General features: G+C 42.6%; 1 protein-coding gene across 3 annotated transcripts; it reads left to right on the forward strand.

Annotated features, from left to right (window-relative positions):
* Nucleotides 1-5,128: 5,128 nt before the first annotated feature.
* LMAN2L (lectin, mannose binding 2 like) lies at nucleotides 5,129-22,559 on the forward strand. 3 transcript variants are annotated; one of them, XM_070765441.1, is made up of 9 exons: nucleotides 5,129-5,297; nucleotides 9,211-9,329; nucleotides 12,418-12,535; nucleotides 13,638-13,720; nucleotides 15,181-15,213; nucleotides 15,927-16,088; nucleotides 18,045-18,159; nucleotides 19,998-20,117; nucleotides 21,775-22,559. In XM_070765441.1, the coding sequence occupies exons 1-9, from the start codon at nucleotides 5,144-5,146 to the stop codon at nucleotides 21,915-21,917; spliced, it is 1,047 nt and encodes a 348-aa protein (XP_070621542.1). In that variant the 5' UTR covers nucleotides 5,129-5,143; the 3' UTR covers nucleotides 21,918-22,559. The 3 variants fall into 3 exon arrangements, with proteins under 3 accessions (XP_070621542.1, XP_070621543.1, XP_070621545.1); XM_070765442.1 differs by lacking the exon at nucleotides 15,181-15,213 and having other exon boundaries at nucleotides 5,135-5,297; XM_070765444.1 differs by lacking the exon at nucleotides 9,211-9,329 and having other exon boundaries at nucleotides 5,222-5,297; nucleotides 21,775-22,513.
* Nucleotides 22,560-23,036: the final 477 nt, after the last annotated feature.

Consider the following 23,036-nt stretch of genomic DNA (forward strand, 5'->3'; position numbering starts at 1 on the left):
GTTCTTTATATATAAGTATAAATTATTAGATTTTCTGTATATTGTTTTATTGTTGTTGTGAGCCGCCCCGAGTCTGCGGAGAGGGGCGGCATACAAATCTAATTAATAATAATAATAATAATAATAATAATAATAATAATAATAATGCAGGAGGTCCCGTAAATAGACTGGTCCTAAGCCGTGTAGGGCTTTAAAGGGAATAACCAACGCTTTGAATTGCGTCCGGAGACCAACTGGTAGCCAATGCAGCTCACAGAGAATTTGATGGGGAACTCAATCACAGCAAGAGCCCAGCATCCTGAAATCTGAGAACAAAACTCATTAGGATGAGTGCAATCATTAACCAATGTTGCTGTTTCTGGCTCCGTTTAAGGATTCGTTCTAGTACTCGACGTACCTGGGATTCAGGTGGCGGCAACACACGATTCCTGATGCCTTCAAACACCCTCAGCTGAATTCAATGTTTTATTCCATCGCAGGTAGAAATGTAAACTGAGGGAAAAGAGAACCAGGAGGAGTTTCGTAGAAAGAAAGAAAGAAAGAAAGAAAGAAAGAAAGAAAGAAAAAGAAAGAAAGAAAGAAAGAAAGAGAAAGGAAGGAAGAAAAAAGAAAGGAAGGAAGAAAGAAAGAAAGAGAAAGGAAGAAAGAAAGAAAGAGAAAGGAAGAAAGGAAGGAAAGAAGGAAGGAAGGAAGAAAAAAGAAAGAAAGAAAGAAAAAGAAAAGAAGGAAGGAAGAAAGAAAGAAACAGGAAGGAAGAAAGGAAGAAAGAAAGAAAGAAAGAAAGAAAGAAAAAGGAAGGAAGGAAGGAAGAAAGAAAGAAAGAGCCACACCCACCAAGCAATGCCCATAGAACTGGTAGTAAAAAAATAAAAAATTGAATCCCACCACTGGTTGGGAACTTGAATTATTTGCAGGAAGTGAGAAGTGGACAGTAATGGGGGGTGACATTCAGTGTGGGTTGTAGGTTTATGCACTATTTATTGAATACTTAATAGTTTTTTATTGTCCTTCCTCTAGTACTTTAGTATGATCCTTAATTACTTTTAAAATAGGCCTGTCAGCGACGTGCATAAGTACACCACTGTCCCTGTCCTACTGTCTTCTTTATATCATAGAAACATAGAAGATTGATGGCTAGGTCTTATTTCCAGGAGATGTCTTATTTTTTTTTTTCAATGAAGAAAAATTCACATTTATTGCTGAACCATATTTATTTTATTTTATTCTATACAGTAGTCCCTCGCTATACCGCGCTTCACCTACTGCAGCTTCACTTCATCGCGGGTTTCTGAGGACGTCGATCGGCAGATTTAAACAGCCCGCCGAACTCGATCGGCAGGTTTTATATATATATATATACTGTATATATATAAAATTGTAAATACTGTATTTAAATACTGTATCTAAAATAAATACTGTGTGGGAAGGGTTTATAAACACTTAAAACAATGAAAACTTACCAAACAATTACAATATAAATACTTCAATAAGTACTATCAGTCGATAAATTCCCCATCGCGGATTTCACCTATCGCGGCCAGGTCTGGAACGTAACACCAGCGATAGGTGAGGGACTACTGTACTGCTCAAACAAAATAAAGGGAACACTCAAAGAACCCAGCCCATATCTGAATGAATGAAATATTCTCATTGAAAACTTTGTTCTGTACAAAGTTGAATGTGCACAACAGCAGGGGAAATTGATGGTCAGTGTTGCTTCCTAAGTGGACAGTTTGATTTCACAGATGTTTGATTGACTTGAAGTTCTATTGTGTGGTTTAAGTGTTCCCTTTATTTTTTTTGAGCGGGGTATTTTATTCTATTTTATTTTGTTCTTCTTTTATTTTGTTCTAGCCTGCATTCTATTCTATTCTACATTCTTTTCTACATTTACAGAAGAGGAAAAAACTCGGTTGACTTTTCTCCGTTCCATGCATAATTTTAAAGTCCTCAATCATATCTCCCCCCCCCCAAGTTGTTGTTTTTAAAACAATATTTTTTACAGATGTTTATATCCTGTTTCCCTGAAAATAAGACAGCGTCTTATATTAATTTTTGCTCCCAAACATGTGCTAGGTCTTATTTTCAGGGGATGTCTTATTTTTTTTCAATGAAGAAAAATTCACATTTATTGCTGAACAAAAAAAAAAGAACATTTATTATATACTGGACAGTAGCTGTCATCACAAACCAGCATAACCAGACAAACTGTGAATCCTATCAAGAATTTCTTACTACTACCGTACCATTATTTCCATGTATACCAATTATACTTTCTTCAAATATATGTTATATATGTTCTGTTCGGGAATGCTGCGAAACAAAACGTCTCCTATGTCTTATTTTTGGGGGGTGCCTTATATTAGGCAATTCTACGAAACCTCTCCTATGTCTTACTTTCGGGGGTGACTTATTTTGGGGGGAAACAGGGTATTCTTCTGATTATTCCAGTGATTTTCAACCTTTTTTTGAGCCATGGCACATTTTTTACATTTACAAAATCATGGGGCACATTGAGGGGGTGGGGGCTAAAAAAAGTTTGGACAAAAAAATTCTCTTCCTCCCTTTTGCTCTATTTCTCTCTCCCTCCCTCTTTCCCTTCCTCTTTTTTTCTATCTCTCCATCCCTCTTTCTTTCTTCCTTCTTTCCTCTTTTTTGCTCTTTCTCTCTCCCACCTTCCCTCCCTCTCTTTCTCTCTCTCTTGCTTTCTTTCTTTCTCTTGCTTTCTTTCTCTCTTGTTTTCTTTCTCTCTTGCTTGCTTTCTCTCTCTTGCTCTTTCTTTCTCTCTTTCTCTCTCTTTCTTTCTCTCTCATTTTCTTTCTCTCTCAGCTTCGCGGCACACCTGACCATGTCTCGCGGCACACTAGTGTGCCACGGCACACTGGTTGAAAAACACATGATTATTCTGCATGTTGTATTCTGCATTTTTTCCAGCCTTGTTCCATTTTCCCCACACCCACCTGCTCCCCAAAAGTAGCCACGCCGACCATTCATTGTATTTCTCATGTCAGAATTTATTGCATCCTGAACCTTTTTAATTTTAACTTCTACTAATGATGCCTTGCAATGATTTTTGTCATAGCTGCTACCTGCTAATATCATCAATCTAGGGCAATGCTGATGACTAGTTCGCAGATAAATCAGCCGCCTTAAAGGCGAGGCCAAACTAAAGGGTTTTCCCCCAGTGTGTAACTTATTAATGAAACGGCACATGCAAAACAGTCAGAGTGTCTTTTGAAGCTTGGCTGGAGGCTCATGATTTAACTACAACCTCCCTGACACGGAGTGAGTGTAAGTCCTCTGCACTAATAATATGGAAGATAACATAACAGGGAACACTTTATTAGATTTGTATGCCACCCTTCTTCGAAGACTCAGGGTGGTTCACAACATATTAAAAAAATAAAACAGTATACAAAATAAATATCTAAAATCCAATTAATATAACTAACTATTCTAAAAACCCTGGAACATTAAAAAACATTCATTCACAGTCGAACAATAAACAGAAACATAGAAGATTGACGGTCCATCTAGTCTGCCCTTATACTATTTCCTGTATTTTATCTTAGGATGGGTCTATGTTTATCCCGGGCATGTTTAAATTCAGTTCCTGTGAATTTACCAACCACGTTTGCTGGCAGTTTGTTCCAAGCATCTACTACTATTTCAGTCAAATAATATTTTAGAAACATAGAAGATTGACGGCAGAAAAAGACCTCCTGGTCCATCTAGTCTGCCCTTATACTATTTCCTGTATTTTATCTTAGGATGGATCTATGTTTATCCCAGGCATGTTTAAATTCACTTACTGTGGATTTACCAACCATGTCTCCAGGAAGTTTGTTCCAAGCATCTGCAAACAAATGTAAAAAAAGTGTTAGAATTGGTCAAGTTTATTTTTCAGTGTGACTGCTACTTAAAAGCTTCATTGTTTCACGGTCTCATTTCTTTGAACAACTATGGAATTCAGGATAATTTTTTAAAATTCCATTCAGGCTATCCTGCACAAAATTTAATTATACTGTATCATTATCAACTTCTGGTGAGTTAAATTTTAATCTGTCAGCATGCCGCCTCTCTCTTCCTGTTCTGTTTATCTAGGCCAGTGTTTCCCAACCTTGGCAACTTGAAGATATTTGGACTTCAACTTCCAGAATTCCCCAGCCAGCATTTGCTGGCTGGGGAATTCTGGGAGTTGAAGTCCAGATCTCTTCCAGTTGCCAAGGTTGGGAAACACTGATCTATTTATTTATTTTGTCCAATACACAATACATATTGAAGAGAATAGACATAAAGTATTATATATAAAGAGAAGATATAAAAATAGAGGAGAAGACATATGAGGGAAGAAAAGATATGATATATGAGATGAGGAGAGACAATTGGACGAAAGGCAGGCTTTTAAAAAAAATAATAATGGGGTTTTAACTGTTTTTAGTATTGGATTTTTGTTATATGCTGTTTTATTATTGCTGGGGCGGCATACAAATCCAATAAATAAACAAATAAATAAATAAATTATGTACGCCTAGGCTCAATGACTGAAACAGGGTGCCGCCATCTTGTGGCCTCTGTTGGAATTCCCCACCACCCAGTCAGAGCTGAAGAAGCTTCTTGGATGAGGCGAAACGTCTTCAAAAAACCAACCCAAAAGTCTCTCTCTCTCTGTGTGTGTGTGGATGTGTCTTGTCTATCTTAAACCCTTTGTCCAAATTAAGACAACAGCTATGTTATTTCCTTTCACATGTTAATACTCGCTAATAATATTTCCTTTTCACATGTTAATATTCGCTAATAATATTTCCTTTTCACATGCTAATACTCGCTAATAACATTTCCTTTCCCCATGCATACTTGCTAAACTAATTCAAGTTGTAAGTCGACGACTTTAGAGCCCGACAGACGCCCAGGCTGAAAGAAAACAAAACAGGGCGCTATCTCTTTAAAAAAAAGAAAAGCCGGACGGCAACTACAGCACTACGTTTCCCAGAATCCTTCGCGGAGCTCTCTGTCAAAACCTTAAGCATTCGGCCAATCCACGAGGGAGAAGGAAGGCGGAAAAGGGCGGTGCTCCAGGGACGGACCAATCCGGAGGCTGAGGCCTTCCGCGAACCCACTCAGGGCTGACGGAGGGAACAAGATGGCGGCGGCGGCGGCGGCGGCGGCTGAGGGAGCCTGGAGTCGGGGGCTGCTCCTGCTGCTGCTATGGTTGCCGCTGCTGGTCTGGAAAGCCGGGTCGGAGCACATGGAGGAGTACCTAAAGCGGGAGCACTCGCTCACCATGCCTTACCAGGGTGCAGCTTCTTCTATATTGGAGGGTCGGGGCGGGCGGGGCGGAGGGAGACTGACTTGCTAGGTGGAAATCCGTCCGGTGCATCCCCAGAATATTTTCCCGCCTTGGAAAGGCTCCACCTGTTGCATCTCTACATGCAACAGGTGGAACCTCCCCCGTGCATCTAGGAAAGTTAAACTTTCCTTGATGCATCGGGGGGGGGGGGTTGGTTTGAACTCTCGGGGTTGCAATGCTTTTGCATGATGAAAAAAATCAGGATGCTTTTTTTTGGTTGTATCTCTGCATGCAACAGGTGGAGCCTCTAAACTTTCCTAGATGCATGGAGTAGGTGTGGGGTGGATCGTGGGAACTGTCGGGGTTGCAATGCTTTTGGATGCTGCAAAAGCCTCCCCTTTTGCAGCATGCAAAGAAGCGGCAGAGTTGCAGAATTTGGTGGGTGGGGGGGATTGCCACAGAAATTATCCAAGGTTGGAGTTGCTGGGTGCAAGGGAGAAATACAATAAAGTGGGGGTGGGGGATATCCTAGCAAAATGAGAAAGTGGTTGCAATTCTGGGGGGGGGGGGTAGAGGAGGAGGTTATGTGAATGCAAGATAATGATCTGTTCATCCAGTTTTTTGGAGTGTGTGTTATGAAACAGGTCCTTTTGATGTGGGGAAATACACTGCTCAAAAAAATAAAGGGAACCCTCAAAGAACCCATCCTAGATCTAAAATGAATGAAATATTCTCATTGAATACTTTGTTCTGTACAAAGTTGAATGTGCACAACAGCCGGTGAAATTGATTGTCAACCAGTGTTGCTTCCTGAGTGGACAGTTGGATTTCACAGAAGTTTGATTTCCTTGGAGTTCTATTGTGTTGTTTAAGTGTTCCCTTTGGTTTTCTTTTTGAGCTGTGTATTTCATCCTACAAGAATGAAATATTTTGGAGAATATTAAAAAAGGGAGGGAGAAATTTGTTTATTTTCCCAATTTGTATGTTGCCCAACTCCCTAAGGACTCTAGGCGGCGCACAACCAAAAATAAAACATACAATTAATATAAAAATCTCTAAAAAGCCATTTAAAAACAATTTGAAACCGAGAGTTCAAAACCATCTATGGCTGGATCTCGATGATACATTATCAGATCAGGCCTGGAAGGCCAGTAGGATGGGGGCAGCCGGGAGCTCAGGAGGTAGCTAGTTCCAGAAAATCGGAGCAGCCACAGAGAAGGCCCTCCTCTGCGAACGCACCAGCCAACACACTGTTTAGCTGACGGGACCCGGAGAAGACCAACTCCCTGGGCCCTTATCGGTCGCTGGTAGTTACACGGTAGAAGGCGGTTTCAAAAAATGAGGGGGAAAGACTTTAAAGGAAGCAGAAACCAACCCCAATCTCCCCACTCGAAGCAAAAACAGAGCTTCTGCTTGGTAATCCAATTCAGAAAGACAGAGACTCCAAATAAACAATAGTTAGGCAAGCTAAAGGTTGACAAGATTAGCTCAAAACACCTACGATTTGCATTTCCACTTTTGCCTATAGAGCCAGCCGTGACCTCTAAATGACCCTGTAGGAATCCAAAAGGTATAAAAACACACCCACTCTAAACTCCCATTTGGTCAGCTGTCCCAGAATCACGTGTTTGTGGTTCTGCTTCATCAATAAAGGGAAACATTTTTCCCCATTAACATAGAAGATTGACGGCAGAAAAAGACCTCCTGGTCCATCTAGTCTGCCCTTATACTATTTCCTGTATTTTATCTTAGGTTGGGTTTATGTTCAACCCAGGCATGTTTAAAATTCAGTTGTTCTGGATTTACCAACCACGTCTGCTGGAAGTTTGTTCTAAGCATCTACTACTCTTTGCACCTGTTGGGATTTTGTTGCGGGCTGGACTTGGGTGGGTGCAGAGGGGACGTCTCCTGTTGCAATTTCAGTGGCGGTTTCTAAAATCCATTTGCGGGCCGGTGTGTGTGTTTGTGTACTTCTCTGTGATTGGCTTCTGTCATTGAAAACAAGGGTCAGCTTGGCATCATGGCTCCGGCTTCCAATTTCAGACTTGCAAAGGGTGTTTTGCAACACACAGCAAAGTACTGGATCGAGGGTTCCCCCCTCCCCCCGAATGCTCCAGAAATCTACTTTTGTTATTCCCCTGGCTTTGGAAAAAGGCTTGATTGATTGATTGATTGATTGATTGATTGATTGATTGATTGATTGATTGGATTTCTATGCCGCCCCCTCTGAAGACTCGGGGCGGGTTACAACATATAAAAAAGCAATAAATTTCAATAAAATCAATGCAATCAAGTTAAAATTACACAGCAATCTAAAATCCCTAATTCATCAGCCACACCCATTCATACAACAATCATACAGTCATTCCTTGGCCAGGGGCTAAGATCTAATTGCCCCAAGCCTGATGACATAAATGAGTCTTAAGACTCTTACGAAAGGCAAGGAGGGTGGGGCCAGTACGAATCTTCGGGGGAGCTGGTTACAGAGACACCCCCCCCCCCCCCCCCCCATAGAAGGCTCTTTCCCTGGATCCTGCCAAACAACATTGTCTAGTTGGTGGGACCTGGAGAAGGCGGGTTGATATTCCTGGAGGCGTCTGTAATATGGTAAAAGATTTAGCTTTACTAGATAAATGGTCAAAGCAATGGAAACTGCAGTTTAATATTTCCAAATGTAAAATAATGCACTTGGGGAAAAGGAATCCTCAATCTGAGTATTGTATTGGCAGTTCTGTGTTAGCAAAAACTTCAGAAGAGAAGGATTTAGGGGTAGTGATTTCTGACAGTCTCAAAATGGGTGAACAGTGCAGTCAGGTGGTAGGGAAAGCAAGTAGGATGCTTGGCTGCATAGCTAGAGGTATAACAAGCAGGAAGAGGGAGATTATGATCCCGTTATATAGAGTGCTGGTGAGACCACATTTGGAATATTGTGTTCAGTTCTGGAGACCTCGCCTACAAAAAGATATTGACAAAATTGAACGGGTCCAAAGACGGGCCACAAGAATGGTGGAAGGTCTTAAGCATAAAACGTATCAGGAAAGACTTCATGAACTCAACCTGTAGAGTCTGGAGGACAGAAGGAAAAGGGGGGACATGATCAAAACATTTAAATATGTCAAAGGGTTAAATAAGGTCCAGGAGGGAAGTGTTTTTAATAAGAAAGTGAACACAAGAACAAGGGGACACAATCTGAAGTGAGTTGGGGGAAAGATCAAAAGCAACATGAGAAAATATTTTACTGAAAGAGTAGTAGATCCTTGGAACAAACTTCCAGCAGACGTGGTAGATAAGTCCACAGTAACTGAATGTAAACATGCCTGGGATAAACATATATCCATCCTAAGATAAAATACAGAAAATAGTATAAGGGCAGACTAGATGGACCAGGAGGTCTTTTTCTGCCGTCAGACTTCTATGTTTCTATGACTCTGGGGGACCTAACTGGTCACTGGGATTGTGAGTCGCTTCGAGACTTCGGAGAGGGGTGGCATGCAAATCTAATAAATTATTATTATTATTATTATTATTATTATTATTATTATTATTATTCATGCGGCAGAAGGCGGTCCTGCAAGTAACCTGGTCCGATGCCATGTAAGGCTTTATAGGTCACAACCAACACTTTGAATTGAGTCCGGAAACCAATTGACAGCCATCGCAATGAAACTCAAGGAAATAGAGAGCTGGCAAGGCTCAAACCCAAAGAACCAGCTTTGCAATGTGGGCTTTTGGCTTCATAAACTTTCCTCAAGAGGTTTAATTTTGCCTTCTAGGGCAGTGAGTGTTTCATAACTGACCACGTCCCTCATAATGGCAATTTTGGTCAAAAAAGAGGCAACTCAACTTCTGACGTCAGCCGGGCTTCTGAAGTAGTTTTGACCTAGCCTTAACTAAGGTCCTCAACGTCCTTTGTTTTCCAGGTGTGGGATCTGGCAGTTCGTCACTGTGGGAACTTATGGGCAACGCGATGGTGATGACCCAGTTTGTCCGACTCACTCCAGACATCCAAAGCAAACAGGGGGCTGTCTGGAACAGAGTGGTAAGAGCTCCGGGACTTCGTTAGGGCTGGAATAATTGGCAAGTGCCTTGCCTGTTGGCGTTATCCTGCCTGTAGCAAAAGAAGGCAAGGGTGAAGCAATAAATAACACACGTCCTTGGGGGAACAAAGGGGATGGTTGCAAAAGGCCCTGCTTTGCAATGGTGATTTATCATCCTGCCCAGTCATAGGGTGTGATCTGATGCTACATTTTGCATATTGCATTAAGCCGGAATTCATTTTAAGCCATGGTTTGAGGAATGAACAAGAGTTGGTTTCACATACCGGGACTGTCTCCTGCCACATACAGTGGTACCTTGACATACGAGTTTAATTCGTTCCAGACCCGAGCTCATAAGTTGATCAACTCGCATCTCAAACGAATGCCTTTAGACTTTGTTTTTCGCGCCGAGATAACCGGAAGCAAGGAGATTCTTGCGCCACCTAGTGGAAGCTCGTCTCCTATCCCGAATTTGAGCTCGGGTGTCGAACAGAAATTTTGCTCGCGTCGCGGCTCGTAATTTGGAATACTCGCATGTGGAGCAGCTCGTATCTAGAGATACTACTGTACCTCCCAGAGACCAATAAGATCACACAAGGTTGAGCAATGCATGTTGGCGGGACCACAGGGGAGGGCCTTCTCTGTGGCTGCCCCAGTGCTATGGAATCAACCCCCACCCCTTATATCCTACTGCTCCCACCGTATTGGTCTTCCGAAAGACTACGGCTTTGCTGGCAGGCCTGGGGGCCGTGAATGCTAACATCTGTCACAGCTGAATTATGATTGATTGGTATGCATCTTTCTTTGGATTTGCTTTGGGTTTAATAATAATAATAATAATAATAATAATAATAATAATAATAATAATAATTTATTAGATTAGTATGCCGCCCCTCTCCGAAGACTCATAATGGGTTTTTAAAAATAGTTTTTAGCTTTTAATATTTGACTTTTTTCACTAGTGTATTGTATTTTTTATATTATTGTAAGCCGCCTTGAGTCCCATTGGGCGGCATAGAAGTCAAATCAAATAAATGGAAATCAAATAATTGGATTTATATGCTGCCTCTTTCCCTATTATTTAAGTTAGTTTGCTATTTAATTGGCTGTCTTTCTTTATTTTTTGTTTTCCCTAACTTTCTAACCAAAAGTCCGAGTCTTCAGAGAGGGGCGGCATACAAATCTAATAAATAATAATAATAATAATAATAATAATAATAATAATAATAGTAATAGTAAAATTTATTCCAGCTTTGGTAGTATTCTGATTCAAGAGCATGCTTGAATAGTAGATAAACATATAGAGAAACAGATTAAAATAACAAGTAGTAACTGACAGAGGGCAGCCCAGCCTCATGTTGAAAACTGCCAGGGATGAAGCTCCCACAACAACAAGGATGACGGCTTTCTTCATTTCTTTTTCGACAGAAAACTTTATTTCTTTGTCTATACAAAACTCGAATTGCCAGCGGAGCTAGTGCTTTGGCTGCTGCTGAGATTTTGGCTCTCAAATCTCAAATAATATTTTAATCTTTTTATTTTATCGGATAAGGGGCAGAGTATAATGCGGTTACAAAAAAAAGCTTTTAAAAGCGGGGTGTAATATCTCCGTAAATCTTCACTGATTCTGCAGCTTTTACACTTAAGACAATTTGCTGATTTTATTTTTAAAACCGAGTTGTTTGCTTTCTAGCTCAGTTCTGGCTGTTCCCTGTAGTTTAATCATGCGAGTTGGGATTAATTAATGTGTTTCTCGCCCTAAATATAGCTTGGTTGGTAGGGGAATACAAGGATTATTGGCATAATAAATTGGGAAAGTGCCGCTGTGGGCTGCTGAGTGTGTATGTGTGTGTTGTCCTTTGGAACCGCTAATGGGCAACAACATAGAAACATAGAAGACTGACGGGAGAAAAAGACCTCATGGTCCATCTAGTCTGCCCTTATACTATTTCCTGTATTTTAGCTTAGAATAGAATAGAATATAATTTTTTATTGGCCAAGTGTGATTGGACACACAAGGAATTTGTCTTGGTGCATATGCTCTCAGCGTACATAAAATAAAATATACATTTGTCAAGAATCATGTGGTACAACACTTAATGATTATCACAGGGGTCAAATAAGCAATGAAGAAGCAATATTAATAAAAATCTTAGGATATAAGCAACGTTACAGCCATACAGTCAACATGGGAGGAAATGGGTGAAAGGAATGATGAGAAAAACTAGTAGAATAGAAGTGCAGATTTAGTAGAAAGTCTGATGGATGGATCTATGTTTATCCCAGGCATGTTTAAATGTTTCGATCATGTCCCCCCTTGCCGAAAGAGCCTGTGCAAGTGCTATCGCTGATGTGCAAGTGCCACACCCATAATTCAATGCCTGGGGAGAGCTAAAACAGTTCCCCCCCCCCCCCCCCCCCCAGAGGCCCTCCAGCCGGAAACAGCCTACTATATTTCCCAAATTTGTGTGGGCCCCGTAGGCTTGTGTTTTGCCCTCCACAGGCTCCAAAGGCTTCCCTGGAGTGTGTGGGAGGTTATAAATGCCCTACCCCATTCCCCCCTATGGCTCTGGAAGTCTATTATTATTATTATTATTATTATTATTATTATTATTATTATTATTTATATTATTTATTAATTAGACTTGTATGCCACCCCTCTCCAAAGACTCGGGGCGGCTCACAACAACAATGTAACAATACAGATACAAATCTAATAATTAAAAACTGTAACTAAAACCCATTACCTTAAAATAATAATAATAATAATAATAATAATATTAATATTAATAATAATAATTTATTAGATTTGTATGCCGCCCCTCTCCGAAGACTCGGGGCGGCTCACAACAATAATAAACAATATTATAGCGAATAAGTGTCAAATAAGTGATGAAGAAACTATCAATATTAATAAAAATCTCGGGATACAGGCAACAAGTTACAGTCATACAGTCCTAAGTGGGAGGAAATGGGTGATAGGAATGATGAGGAAAAACTACCTGTAATGGTAGTGCAGACTTAGTAAATAGTTTCACTTAGTAACTGCTTCTCTCTCCATTTTAATTTGCGTCTTTTTGCTTTCCGCAGCCTTGTTACTTGAGGGATTGGGAGATGCAGGTGCATTTTAAAATCCACGGGCAAGGGAAGAAGAACCTCAACGGAGATGGCTTCGCGGTCTGGTACACCAAGGATCGGATGCAGCCAGGTAAAAGCCTTTCCAAATACAGTGGTACCTCTACTTAAGAACTTAATTCGTTCTGTGACCAGATTCTTAAGTAGAAACGTTCTTAAGTAGAAGCAATTTTTCCCATAGGAATCAATGTAAAAGCAAATAATGTGTGCAAACCCATTAGGAAAGAAATAAAAGCTCAGAATTTGGGTGGGAGGAGGAGGAGGAAGAAGAGGAGGAGGACAGTTACTACCGAAGGAAGCAGGTGAGCCTTCTTAAGCGCCACTGAAAGGCTCCTCTGGCAGCCCAGAAAAGCCCGAGATAGCCGGGATTAAAGGGGGAATGGCAGTAAACTGTCCGGGCCTTCGCGTCGCTCTCAAATTTCCTGGGAAATTTTTCCGGACTCGGGTTCTTAAGTAGAAAATGGTTCTTGTTGGTATGTCTCGGTATAGCTAGGCTATGAGACCTTCAACATACACCAAGCAGAGATTAAGAAGAGCGTGGATGTGTGTGTGCTATAGCCAATAATGACACAGACTTAGTTATGCTAATTAAGTGCTATTTACATATATACATAAAACAGAAACAATCCATAAACTGCACATAGAAAGCACTAAGCAATACAATATAAACTGCATATAACAAGCACTAAGCAATACACACTCCCCCCTCAAGGTAGACAAAAGTGAATGAGCAATTCAGCATCATTGTAGGAGAGAGTACTGGCGCCCTCTTATGGCGAACCAGCCAAAACTCTTAAAGTGATATTACTACTTAAATACAATAAACTACAATAGGCAGTTTAACTACAGTCAAAGACCATCAATATAATATTAATAATAATTTTTAAAAAACAAGAAAAAACCAGAAGAACGGAACATCCAAGAACAATTTCAGATTCTTAGAATCTAGACATTTTAGTATCTCTTTGATCATAGTAGCAGATTCTTGGGTAATAAATGTAGTCCTTGGCTTACAACAGTTCGCTGACCATCCAAAGTTGGTCGTCACTCAAGTCAACATAGACATGGTAGGTGTTGAGGTTCTTGGACATCTGGAGACAAATGACTTACACAATTCATTGGAGAAATATTTGCTGGGGCGGTTTGTTGTGCACACAATTTCTTGTCTGTTCCAGGGCCGGGTTTTGGCAGCAAAGATACCTTCATAGGGCTGGGCGTGTTTGTAGACACCTACCCCAATGAGGAGAAGCACCAAGAGGTAAGGGTCACCCCAGAATGGCTGTTCAGGTAGAAGGAGAAGGCTGGGGAGGGGGCACCGGGTTGCTCCTGGTTGGCCATTGAAGCTAGTTGTTAATGTATGAGCAGAAGAATCCTTGTTTACCAAGATTGTGCACAAACAGAAATGTTTAGATTGATATTAGTTGTGAATAACTATTTAGCCGTGCACAGATGTACTAACTTGAATTAAAGTTTACTTTCAGAAATAACATATTCAGATAAACAGTCTAAAGTCATACACATAATAAGTCAGAATAACAATCCAGTTATTACAAAGTACAAAGTCTTTCTTACCAGTTACATACCAACATTCATTTTTAGCTTGTTTATATATTGCCAAACCCAACCTGTTGTGTAGTACTAACAGAAGTAACAGATGGTGGTTTTGACCTAGGCAATTCCCAAACCATGGAGCAGATTCCTTGTGCTTACAGAAATCCCTTTTTTATTATGTTACTGTGAATTCTTCTCATTCACATCCCACAATGTCTTTCGAGAGAGCATTTACAGTCACAGACCTTATTTGGCCTGGAGAGCTGCTAGGTCAATACCTTCAAAACGTGGGAAGGAGTCTCCGAGAGTCATGAATCAAATAACTGAACTTTTATTGTCTCCTGCAAACTCCCTTCCCCATTCGCTCCACTTTTATTCCTTATGGGAATTCATTCATGGCCATTCAACGTCCACCTCTGGCCTTACTTCCAAGTCGACCCTTGTTCCTCAGCTGTTCCCTTAATCTGGCAGATCTGCGCATGCGCACACTTGGAACATGCTCCAGCTGTTCCTCAGCTCCACTTATCTCTGGCTCTGAAGGCAGCTGATAACTGTCAGACTGCCCTGGTTCCCTCTCTGCCTTGGATGCAGAGCCTTCTCCAGACTGGTGGGGGCACCGGACTTCAGATAGGCAGAGGGAAAAGGACGCCACGCTAGGAGGAGACTGTGGTGGGGGGGCCGGACTTCCGGTCGGCTCCAAAATTGAACGGGGAAGCTTGGTAGCTCAGTGGTTAGAGTGCAGTACTGCAAGCTACTTCTGCTGATCACTGGCTGCCAGCAGTTTGGCAGATCAAATCCCAATAGGCTCAAAGTTGACTCAGCCTTCCATCCTTCAGAGGCGGGTAAAATGAGGACCCACATTGTTGGGGGCAACAGGCTGACTCTCTGTAAACCCCTTAGAGAGGGCTGTAAGGCACTGTGAAGCGGTATATAAGTCTACGTGCTATTGCTATAGCTCCCAGTTGGGACATCTGTGGCTCTTCGAGTGTTGAAGGTTGCCGATCCCTGCCCTGACCTAAATGGGGGTCTTGGAGAAGAAGCAGCAGCAGCCCAGAGATTGGATGGAGGGAGATTAGGTCATCTTGAGACAATATGTTGGGTGACTCTCTCTTGCTTCTGTCCCCTTCCCTCCCCTCCGGCTTTGCAATAACCATTCTGGATTCCCAGGCCCAGAAGAAGAGGTATTCTCCAGGAAACCAGGTACTTGATATGGTCCTTCTCTTGAGCCTTTCTTCCAACCTTGTCTATTCCATCTCTCTCTCTCTCTTCTTGCTCCTTCATTCAGCTATCACTTCTGGTAGACTCGGGGCGGCTCACATCAGTAATAGCACACTATATAACAAATCTAATAATTAAAAGTCACTAAAAACCCGTTATTTAAAAAGAAACATACACACAAACATACCATGCATAAACTGTATAGGCCAGGGGGAGATGTCTCAGTTCCTCCATGCCTGGCGGCAGAGGTGGGTTTTAAGGAGTTTACGAAAGGCAAGGAGGGTGGGGGTGGTTCTAATCTCTGGGGGGAGCTGGTTCCAGAGGGTCGGGGCCGCCACAGAGAAGGCTCTTCCCCTGGGTCCTGCCAGACGACATTGTTTAGTCGACGGGACCCGGAGAAGGCCAACTCTTCCTTTCCTTCTTCCCCAAACCCTGGCTGCCTCTGACATCACAGTCTTTCTGCCAAATGCATTGATAGGCCTGTCGCCACCTGGCTGAATTGTCCAACTTCTCAGATGCTTTGAGCTGCCTTGCTTCCCAACACATCTTACCTTGGTCTCGGCCTCTCCAGCTCGACTCCATTGCGTCTCTCCTCGCATGCTCTTTTTCACTCTTGTCGAACGTGAGAACCAGTGTGAAATTAGGTGCTGTGGTACGAATGGCGAGCTGACCTCTTCCTTCTGTTCCTTCTCCAGCGCGTCTTCCCATACGTCTCGGCCATGATCACCAACGGGTCCCTGGTCTACGACCATGAGAGGGACGGGAGGCCGACCGAACTCGGGGGTTGCACGGCCATCGTTCGCAACCTGGAGCATGACACGTTCCTGGTGATCCGCTACGTGAAGAGGAGGCTTACGGTAAGAGTCTATGGTCTGCAACTGTGGGAGCCGTGGTGGGGCAGGGGTTGCAATACAGGTTCCATCTCTGCCCACTGCCAGCAGTTTGATCCTGACTGGCTCGAGGTGGACTCAGCCTTCCATCCTTTTTGACATCAGTAAAAGGTTATAAATTTTGGCGATGTGACCCTAGCATACAGTATGTGGCAAACCACTGTAAATATGGGCCCCCAAAATGTAGTCATGTGACTGGCGTGTGTGTGGCGCCCGTTACATTACCTTTTGGGGAATCCGTTGTAACTTAGAACAGTTGCTAAGCAACCGGTCGTAAGTTGAGGACTATGTTATTATTTTCTCTCTCCTCCCCACATTTTAAAAAAAATACTAAATTGGAAATAGTGTGACTAACTGACAGACTGGGAGATGCAGAGAAACACTATCTAATTATAAAAGCTAAATTCTATTGATGCATCATCACAAAATCTCCAAAACCATAACGCTTTCAAACTTGAAACTTGGCACGTATGTTCCTCCTGGCTTCTAGGTGCTCGCTAAGAAAGGATTTTTTGAAATGGACATCAGATCGTTAAGCATTTCTGACATTATTATTAACACGCTCTGATGCTAAGGAGTTAGACGTTCTACTCCCCCTCCCCACCTGAAAAGAACTCTGTTCCAACTGCCAGTCACTTCACATTCCGTTATTGCAGTTCAACCTGGCAGACCTTCCGTTCCTTCACTCGGGAGCGATCCGGGTCAATTTATCAAGCCCGATCGTAACTGCTCATTAATTTTCAAGTTTTAACTGTCAGTTTATCAAGCCTGATCACATAGTTTCATAGTGAAGCACCGATATCCAGCTACTAGTCAATTTATAAACAAGGAATCGAACTTTTTATTTAGGAACTTGAAATGAATGAGAATCAGGTTGACACGATCTAATCTTTTGGGCAGTAGTGTTGCTTCCATGGCATGAAATTTCTGATTCTGTTACTCAGAAATTTGAAGGTTTTAATCTTGGTCTAGGATTTTAAGCTTTTCTCAGACCCATCTTTCCTCTCCCCACCCCTCAAATTTCTCCTCTTTTCGTTATCCCCCCCCCACCTGAAATTTTAAACCAGAAGTGTTCTGTCGGGCTCTCTGGTAGAATCCTCCCAAAAATTCACAGGTACAAATTTCAGACACACACACGTTTGAAAATTCGAAACAATGTTCTTTATAATGAAAATTCACTTAAACTAAGCCCTCTTTTGGTATAGCAAAGAGCCCTCGTCTCCAAACAAACTGGTAATTTGTACAAGTCCCTTATCAGTTCTGAGATACTTAGCTTGCAGCTGTGAGGCAATTCACAGTCCTTCTTCTTTCACCAAGTGAAACACACTTTGCATTGGTTTAGTTTCAAAGTGGGAAAAATCAGCACACAAAAAGTCAAAGTTAGTAAAGCAGTCACGAAACACAACAATCAGACAATCCTCCACAATGGCCAAACCCACACGCTGCTATTTATAGCAGCCTCACTAATGACCACAGCCCCACCCAACCACAGGTGGCCTCATTTTATTTGATAACAATCTCTCAGTTGTTGCTGCCTATGCATCGCTCTCCACATGCGTGGCTGTATCATTAGCTCTTGTTCCGAATCCAAGGAGGAGCTAGATAATTGATCTCCTTCTGAGCTGTCTGCCCCACTCTCCTCCTCCCTGTCACTCATGTCTTCTTGGTCAGAAGAGCCTTCATCAGCAGATTCCACCAGGGGGGCAAAACAGGCCTGCAGCATGTGGATGTCTCCCCCACATCCACAGTCCTTGGGGCAGGAGCTGGGCCAGAGCTAAGCACAACAAGAAGGAAATGCCTTGGGGTTATCGTGCTTTGAGTGACAGTTCTAATACCCCATCATCACATCCTTTCCAGGGACTCTCCAGGTACGTTTTGGAAAGGGTGAAGCCAAAAATGAGTCTTCTCTCGCTTTGACTTAAGGTTTTGCTCGACATTGACGGAAAGCACGAATGGAGAGATTGCGTTGACATTCCTGGAGTCCACTTACCACGCGGCTACTTCTTCGGGATCTCTTCCGCCACAGGAGACTTATCAGGTATTGCTCACAAGCCTAGCATTTTTTCCTACTGTTTTTACTTCGGGAGAAGATTCTTAAAGAATAGTGGGTGGGGAACTCATCAAGTTTGCAGATGACACCAAACTGGCAGGAATAGGCAACTCTCCAGAAGATAGGCTCAAGATACAGAAGGATCTTGACAGACTTGAACATTGGTGGCTATCTAATAAAATGAAATTGTGGTGAAAAAAGTTAAATTCTGCATTTAGGCAAGAAAAGCCAACACAGTTCTAGGCTGCATCAACAGAGGGATAGAATCAAGATCATGTGAAGTGTTAATACCACTTTATAAGGCCTTGGAAAGGCCACACTTGGAATCCTACATTCAGTTTTGGTCGCCACGATGCAAAAAGGATGTTGAGACTAGAAAGAGTGCAGAGAAGAGTCACAAAGATGATCAGGGGACTGGAGGCTAAAACATATGAAGAACCGTTGCAGGAACTGGGCATGGTTAGTTTAATGAAAAGAAGGACCAGGGGAGACATGACAACAGTCTTCCAATAAAGAAGAGGGAGTCAAGCTATTCTTCAAAGCACCTGATTGTAGGACAAGAAGCAATGGGAGGAAATTAATCAAGGAGGGAAGCCACTTAGAGGAGAAATTTCCTGACAGTTAGAACAATTAACCAGTGGAACAAGTTGCCTCCAGAAGTTGTGAATGCTGCAACACTGGAAGCTTTTAAGAAGAGATTGTCTGAAGTGGCATAGGGCTTCCTGCCTAAGCAAGGGGGTTGGACTAGAAGACCTCCAAGGTCCCTTCCCACTCTACTATTCTATTCCAGGGATGGTCATAAGTGAAGGACTACTACTTTGAGACTCGTGGGAGATGAAATGTAGAACACCTGGACTATATTGTTTGAAATCCAGTGTTTATGGAAGGTATCAAAAATGGTGGGAAGGGTGCTATGAAAGTCTGAGGGCACCCAAGGACCTACGACCTTGCGTGCCCTAAGATATGGCTCTGTGTGGCACTTGACCCCAGGCTTACCCTCATGGGAGTAATAATAATAATAATAATAATAATAATAATAATAATAATAATAATAATAATAATTATTATTATTATTATTATTATTTATTAGATTTGTATGCTGCCCCTCTTCAAAGACTCGGGGCAGTTCACAACAGTAATAAGAAACAGTGTAATAATGGGACAAATCTAATAATAAAAATATATATAAAAACCCCAACAATTAAAAACCATACAACACATACATACCAAACATGAAATATAAAAAGCTTGGGGGGAGATGTCTTAGTTCCCCCATGCCTGGCGATACAGGTGGGTCTTGAGTAACTTGCGAAAGACAAGGAGGGTGGGGGCCGTTCTAATCTCCGGGGGGGGGAGTTGGTTCCAGAGGGCCGGGGCCGTCACAGAGAAGGCTCTTCCCCTGGGGCCCGCCAAACGACATTGTTTGGTCCACAGGACCCGGAGAAGGCCAACTCTGTGGGACCTAATCGGCCGCTGGGATTCGTACGGTAGAAGGCGGTTCCGGAGGTATTCTGGTCCCATGCCATGTAGGGCTTTAAAGGTCATTACCAACACTTTGAATTGTGACTGGAAACTGATCGGCAGCCAGTGCAGACCACGGAGTGTTGTAGAAACGTGGGCGAATCTAGGAAGCCCCACGATAACTCTCGCGGCCGCATTCTGCACGATCTGAAGTTTCCGAACACTTTTAAACTCCAGACCTTTATATTTCAAAAGATGGAGCAAAATTCAACTTAAGCCAGCTTAACCGGGAAAGAGATTGGGTGACTGGCTTCTAGTGGACCCCCTCTTCATTATATGATCCCCCCTTCCTCTTTTTAACTCAGACAATCACGACATCATTTCCCTGAAGACATACCAGCTGACGGTTGACCGGACGTTGGAAGAAGAGAAGCGGGACAAAGACGTTTTCCTTCCTGTGGTGGAGAACATGAAACTACCCGGGAGTAAGTAGGGTGGTTAATTTCTCTCAATCGGGGCGGACAATAAGAAGGCCTGGTTTTTTAAAAAAAGTACACAATGCATGAAGTTAAAAGTTCCTCTGCATATACGGGCTAGTCGTTCCTGAGTCTAGGGGGCAGTGCTTATCTCCGTTTCTAAGCCAAAGAACCAGCATTGTCCGAAGGAACCGATGGTCATGTGGCTGGCATGACTCAATGATGAAGATAGCACGGAGCACTGTTACCTTCCCACCAAAAGTAGGTCCCTAATTTTTTACGGGCTATCGAACTTCTAGGTTGGCAAATGCTGGGACAAAGAAGTAACGAGAGCTCACACCGTTACGCGGCGCTAGGGATTCGAACTGCTGAACTGGCGAGCTTTCTGATTGATAAGCTCAACGTCTTAACCACTGAGCAGGGGGTTTTCAAAATTCGGTCAGTCTGAAGTCGGAAGTCCCACGGTAGTTTTGCTTGCTCATTTTTGACCACTTTTCCGGGCTTAGGATCCCACCATTTGCCACTGGTAGTGGGTAGTTCCGGCACAAGTTCCAGTGGATCATCTGTGCCACAGCATCGTGTCTATGCTTGTAGTCAGTCTGTGCGATTTTTTTGCAGCAGTTGAGTATGTGATTGTTTTTTCTGTTTCTTTGTTGTTGCTGCTGTTGTTGCTGTTTTAAAATATTAGATTTGTTACATTGTCACATTGTTATTATTATTGTTGTGAGCCACCCTGAGTCTGGAGAGGGCGGCATACAAATCTAATAAATAATAATAATAATAATTATTATTATTATTATTATTGCTGATTCCAACCTTTGCCCTTGTCCTTTGTATTATTTTTATGATGATGATGATGATGATGTCAATACAACACAGCAAACGAGATCACTATGCTGGATTTCGTATTTCATCCCCAGTCGGGCACTTCCCAAGCACCTAGGACTGCGTGATGTAGCGGCGAATTATGTTTGCCGATCCCAGTAAAGCGGCCTTTTGCAATTGACAGGTGGAGATTTTGTCAATTCCGATGGTTTTCAAATGTCCACTGAGATCCTTTGGCCCTGCGCCCAGCGTGCCAAGTACCACTGGGACCACTTTCACTGGCTTATGCCAGAGTCGTTGCAGCTCGATTTTTAGATCTTTGTATTTCACAAATTTCTCTAGCTGCTTCTCCTCAATTCTGCTGTCTCCTGGGATTGCGATATCGATGATCCATGCTTTCTTTTCCTCCACAATCAGGATGTCTGGTGTGTTATGCTTCAGAATTCGGTCAGTCTGAAGTCCCACAGTAGTTTTGCTTGCTCATTTTCGACCACTTTTTCGGGCTTATGATCCCACCAGTTCTTTGCCACTGGTAAATGGTAGTTCCGGCACAAGTTCCAGTGGATCATCCGTGCCACAGCATCATGTCTATGCTTGTAGTCAGTCTATGAGATCTTTTTGCAGCAGCTGAGTATGTGATCAATTGTTTCATCTGTTTCTTTACAGAGTCTGCACTTATTATTATTATTATTATTATTATTATTATTATTATTATTGCTGAGTCCAACCTCTGCCCTTGTCCTTTGTATTATTATATTATTATTGCTGTTTTCTTGTTGTTGTTGTTATTATTATCATTATTATTATTGCTGAGTCCAACCTCTGCCCTTGTCCTTCGTAGTGGCAACGCCGATGCAACCCATGAGTGGCCTTGCTCTCTTCCTGATCGTCTTCTTTTCGCTGGTGGCCGTCGTCTTCATTATCGTCGTTGGCGTCATTGTGTACAACAAATGGCAAGAACAGAGCCGGAAACATTTCTACTGACCCCTGGGCCTCCTCTTGGACTCCTCCCGCCTTCCTTGCTTTCTGGGCAGCCATCGGATTTCATCAGCAAGGGCGGTGGCGGTGGATCATGGAAAGAAGGCAGCTCAATGCGGAGAGCCCCATCCAGGGGGGGCTTCTGGTTCCTTAAACCTGACAGAGAGGGCTGACGCTTGGACCGGTGGTCTCCTTGTGGTGAGACGCTGTTATCTCTACTCTTTCCTTTGCCTTCCTTGGAACTACAGTTCTCAGCACTGGAGTTTGGTTTCGGTGTTGGGTGGGCTTTGCCAACGCCAATGCCCTGAGGATGTAGCACACCACGGGCCCTTTGTTGACTCATTTGTGGTGGGGATGGACACCCAAGAGATTTGGAGTTGCCATCCTCGCCTCTTCTAGCGGAAGAGTTCGCTGGAAGATGGGAACCCCGTGGTTTGGGGTAATGTCAAGGTAGCAGTGACAAGGGAATTGCGGTATGGTAATCGGCAGTAGAAGTTTCCTCGGGATGCCTTAAGTAGCCTATTTCTGCCTGGTGGATAAAGGCAGAAACCCTTGTAGCTTAAAAGGAGAACCGAGGTTCTTATTTGGTTCAGCCCAATTTCCTTTCTGTCTGTTCTTGTATAGATCAGGAAAAGCATCATAACGAAACTGCTATCTTGCTGAATCGAGCGACGTGAATCTCTTTGCTGCTTAAGCACAATTATCTCCTCCAATTTTTCCTTCTTTCTGCTTCTCCCTTTTGTCATCTTCTCCTTCCCTCTCTCCCCTTCTCCTTCCTCTGCTACGTTTCTTCATTCTCCCTCATCCCTTGCTTCTACTTCTCCATTTGTTCTTTCTCCATTTCTTTCTTCTCCTCCATCCATCCATTGCTTCTACTTCTCCCTTTGTTTTTTCTTCTTCCATCCATTGCTTCTACTTCTCCATTTCTTCTGTTTCTTTCTTCTCTTCTTCAATCCATTGCTTCTACTTTTTTGTCCTGTTTCTTTCTTCTCTTCTTTCATCCATTGATTCTACTTCTCTGTTCTGTTTCTTTCTTCTCTTCTTTTATCCATTGCTTCTCCATTTCTTCTGTTTCTTTCTTCTCTTCTCCCATCCATTGCTTCTACTTCTCCATTTCTTCTCTTT

This window comes from Erythrolamprus reginae, chromosome 12, assembly GCF_031021105.1.
Source record: "Erythrolamprus reginae isolate rEryReg1 chromosome 12, rEryReg1.hap1, whole genome shotgun sequence".
Classification (NCBI taxonomy): Eukaryota; Metazoa; Chordata; class Lepidosauria; order Squamata; family Dipsadidae; genus Erythrolamprus; species Erythrolamprus reginae.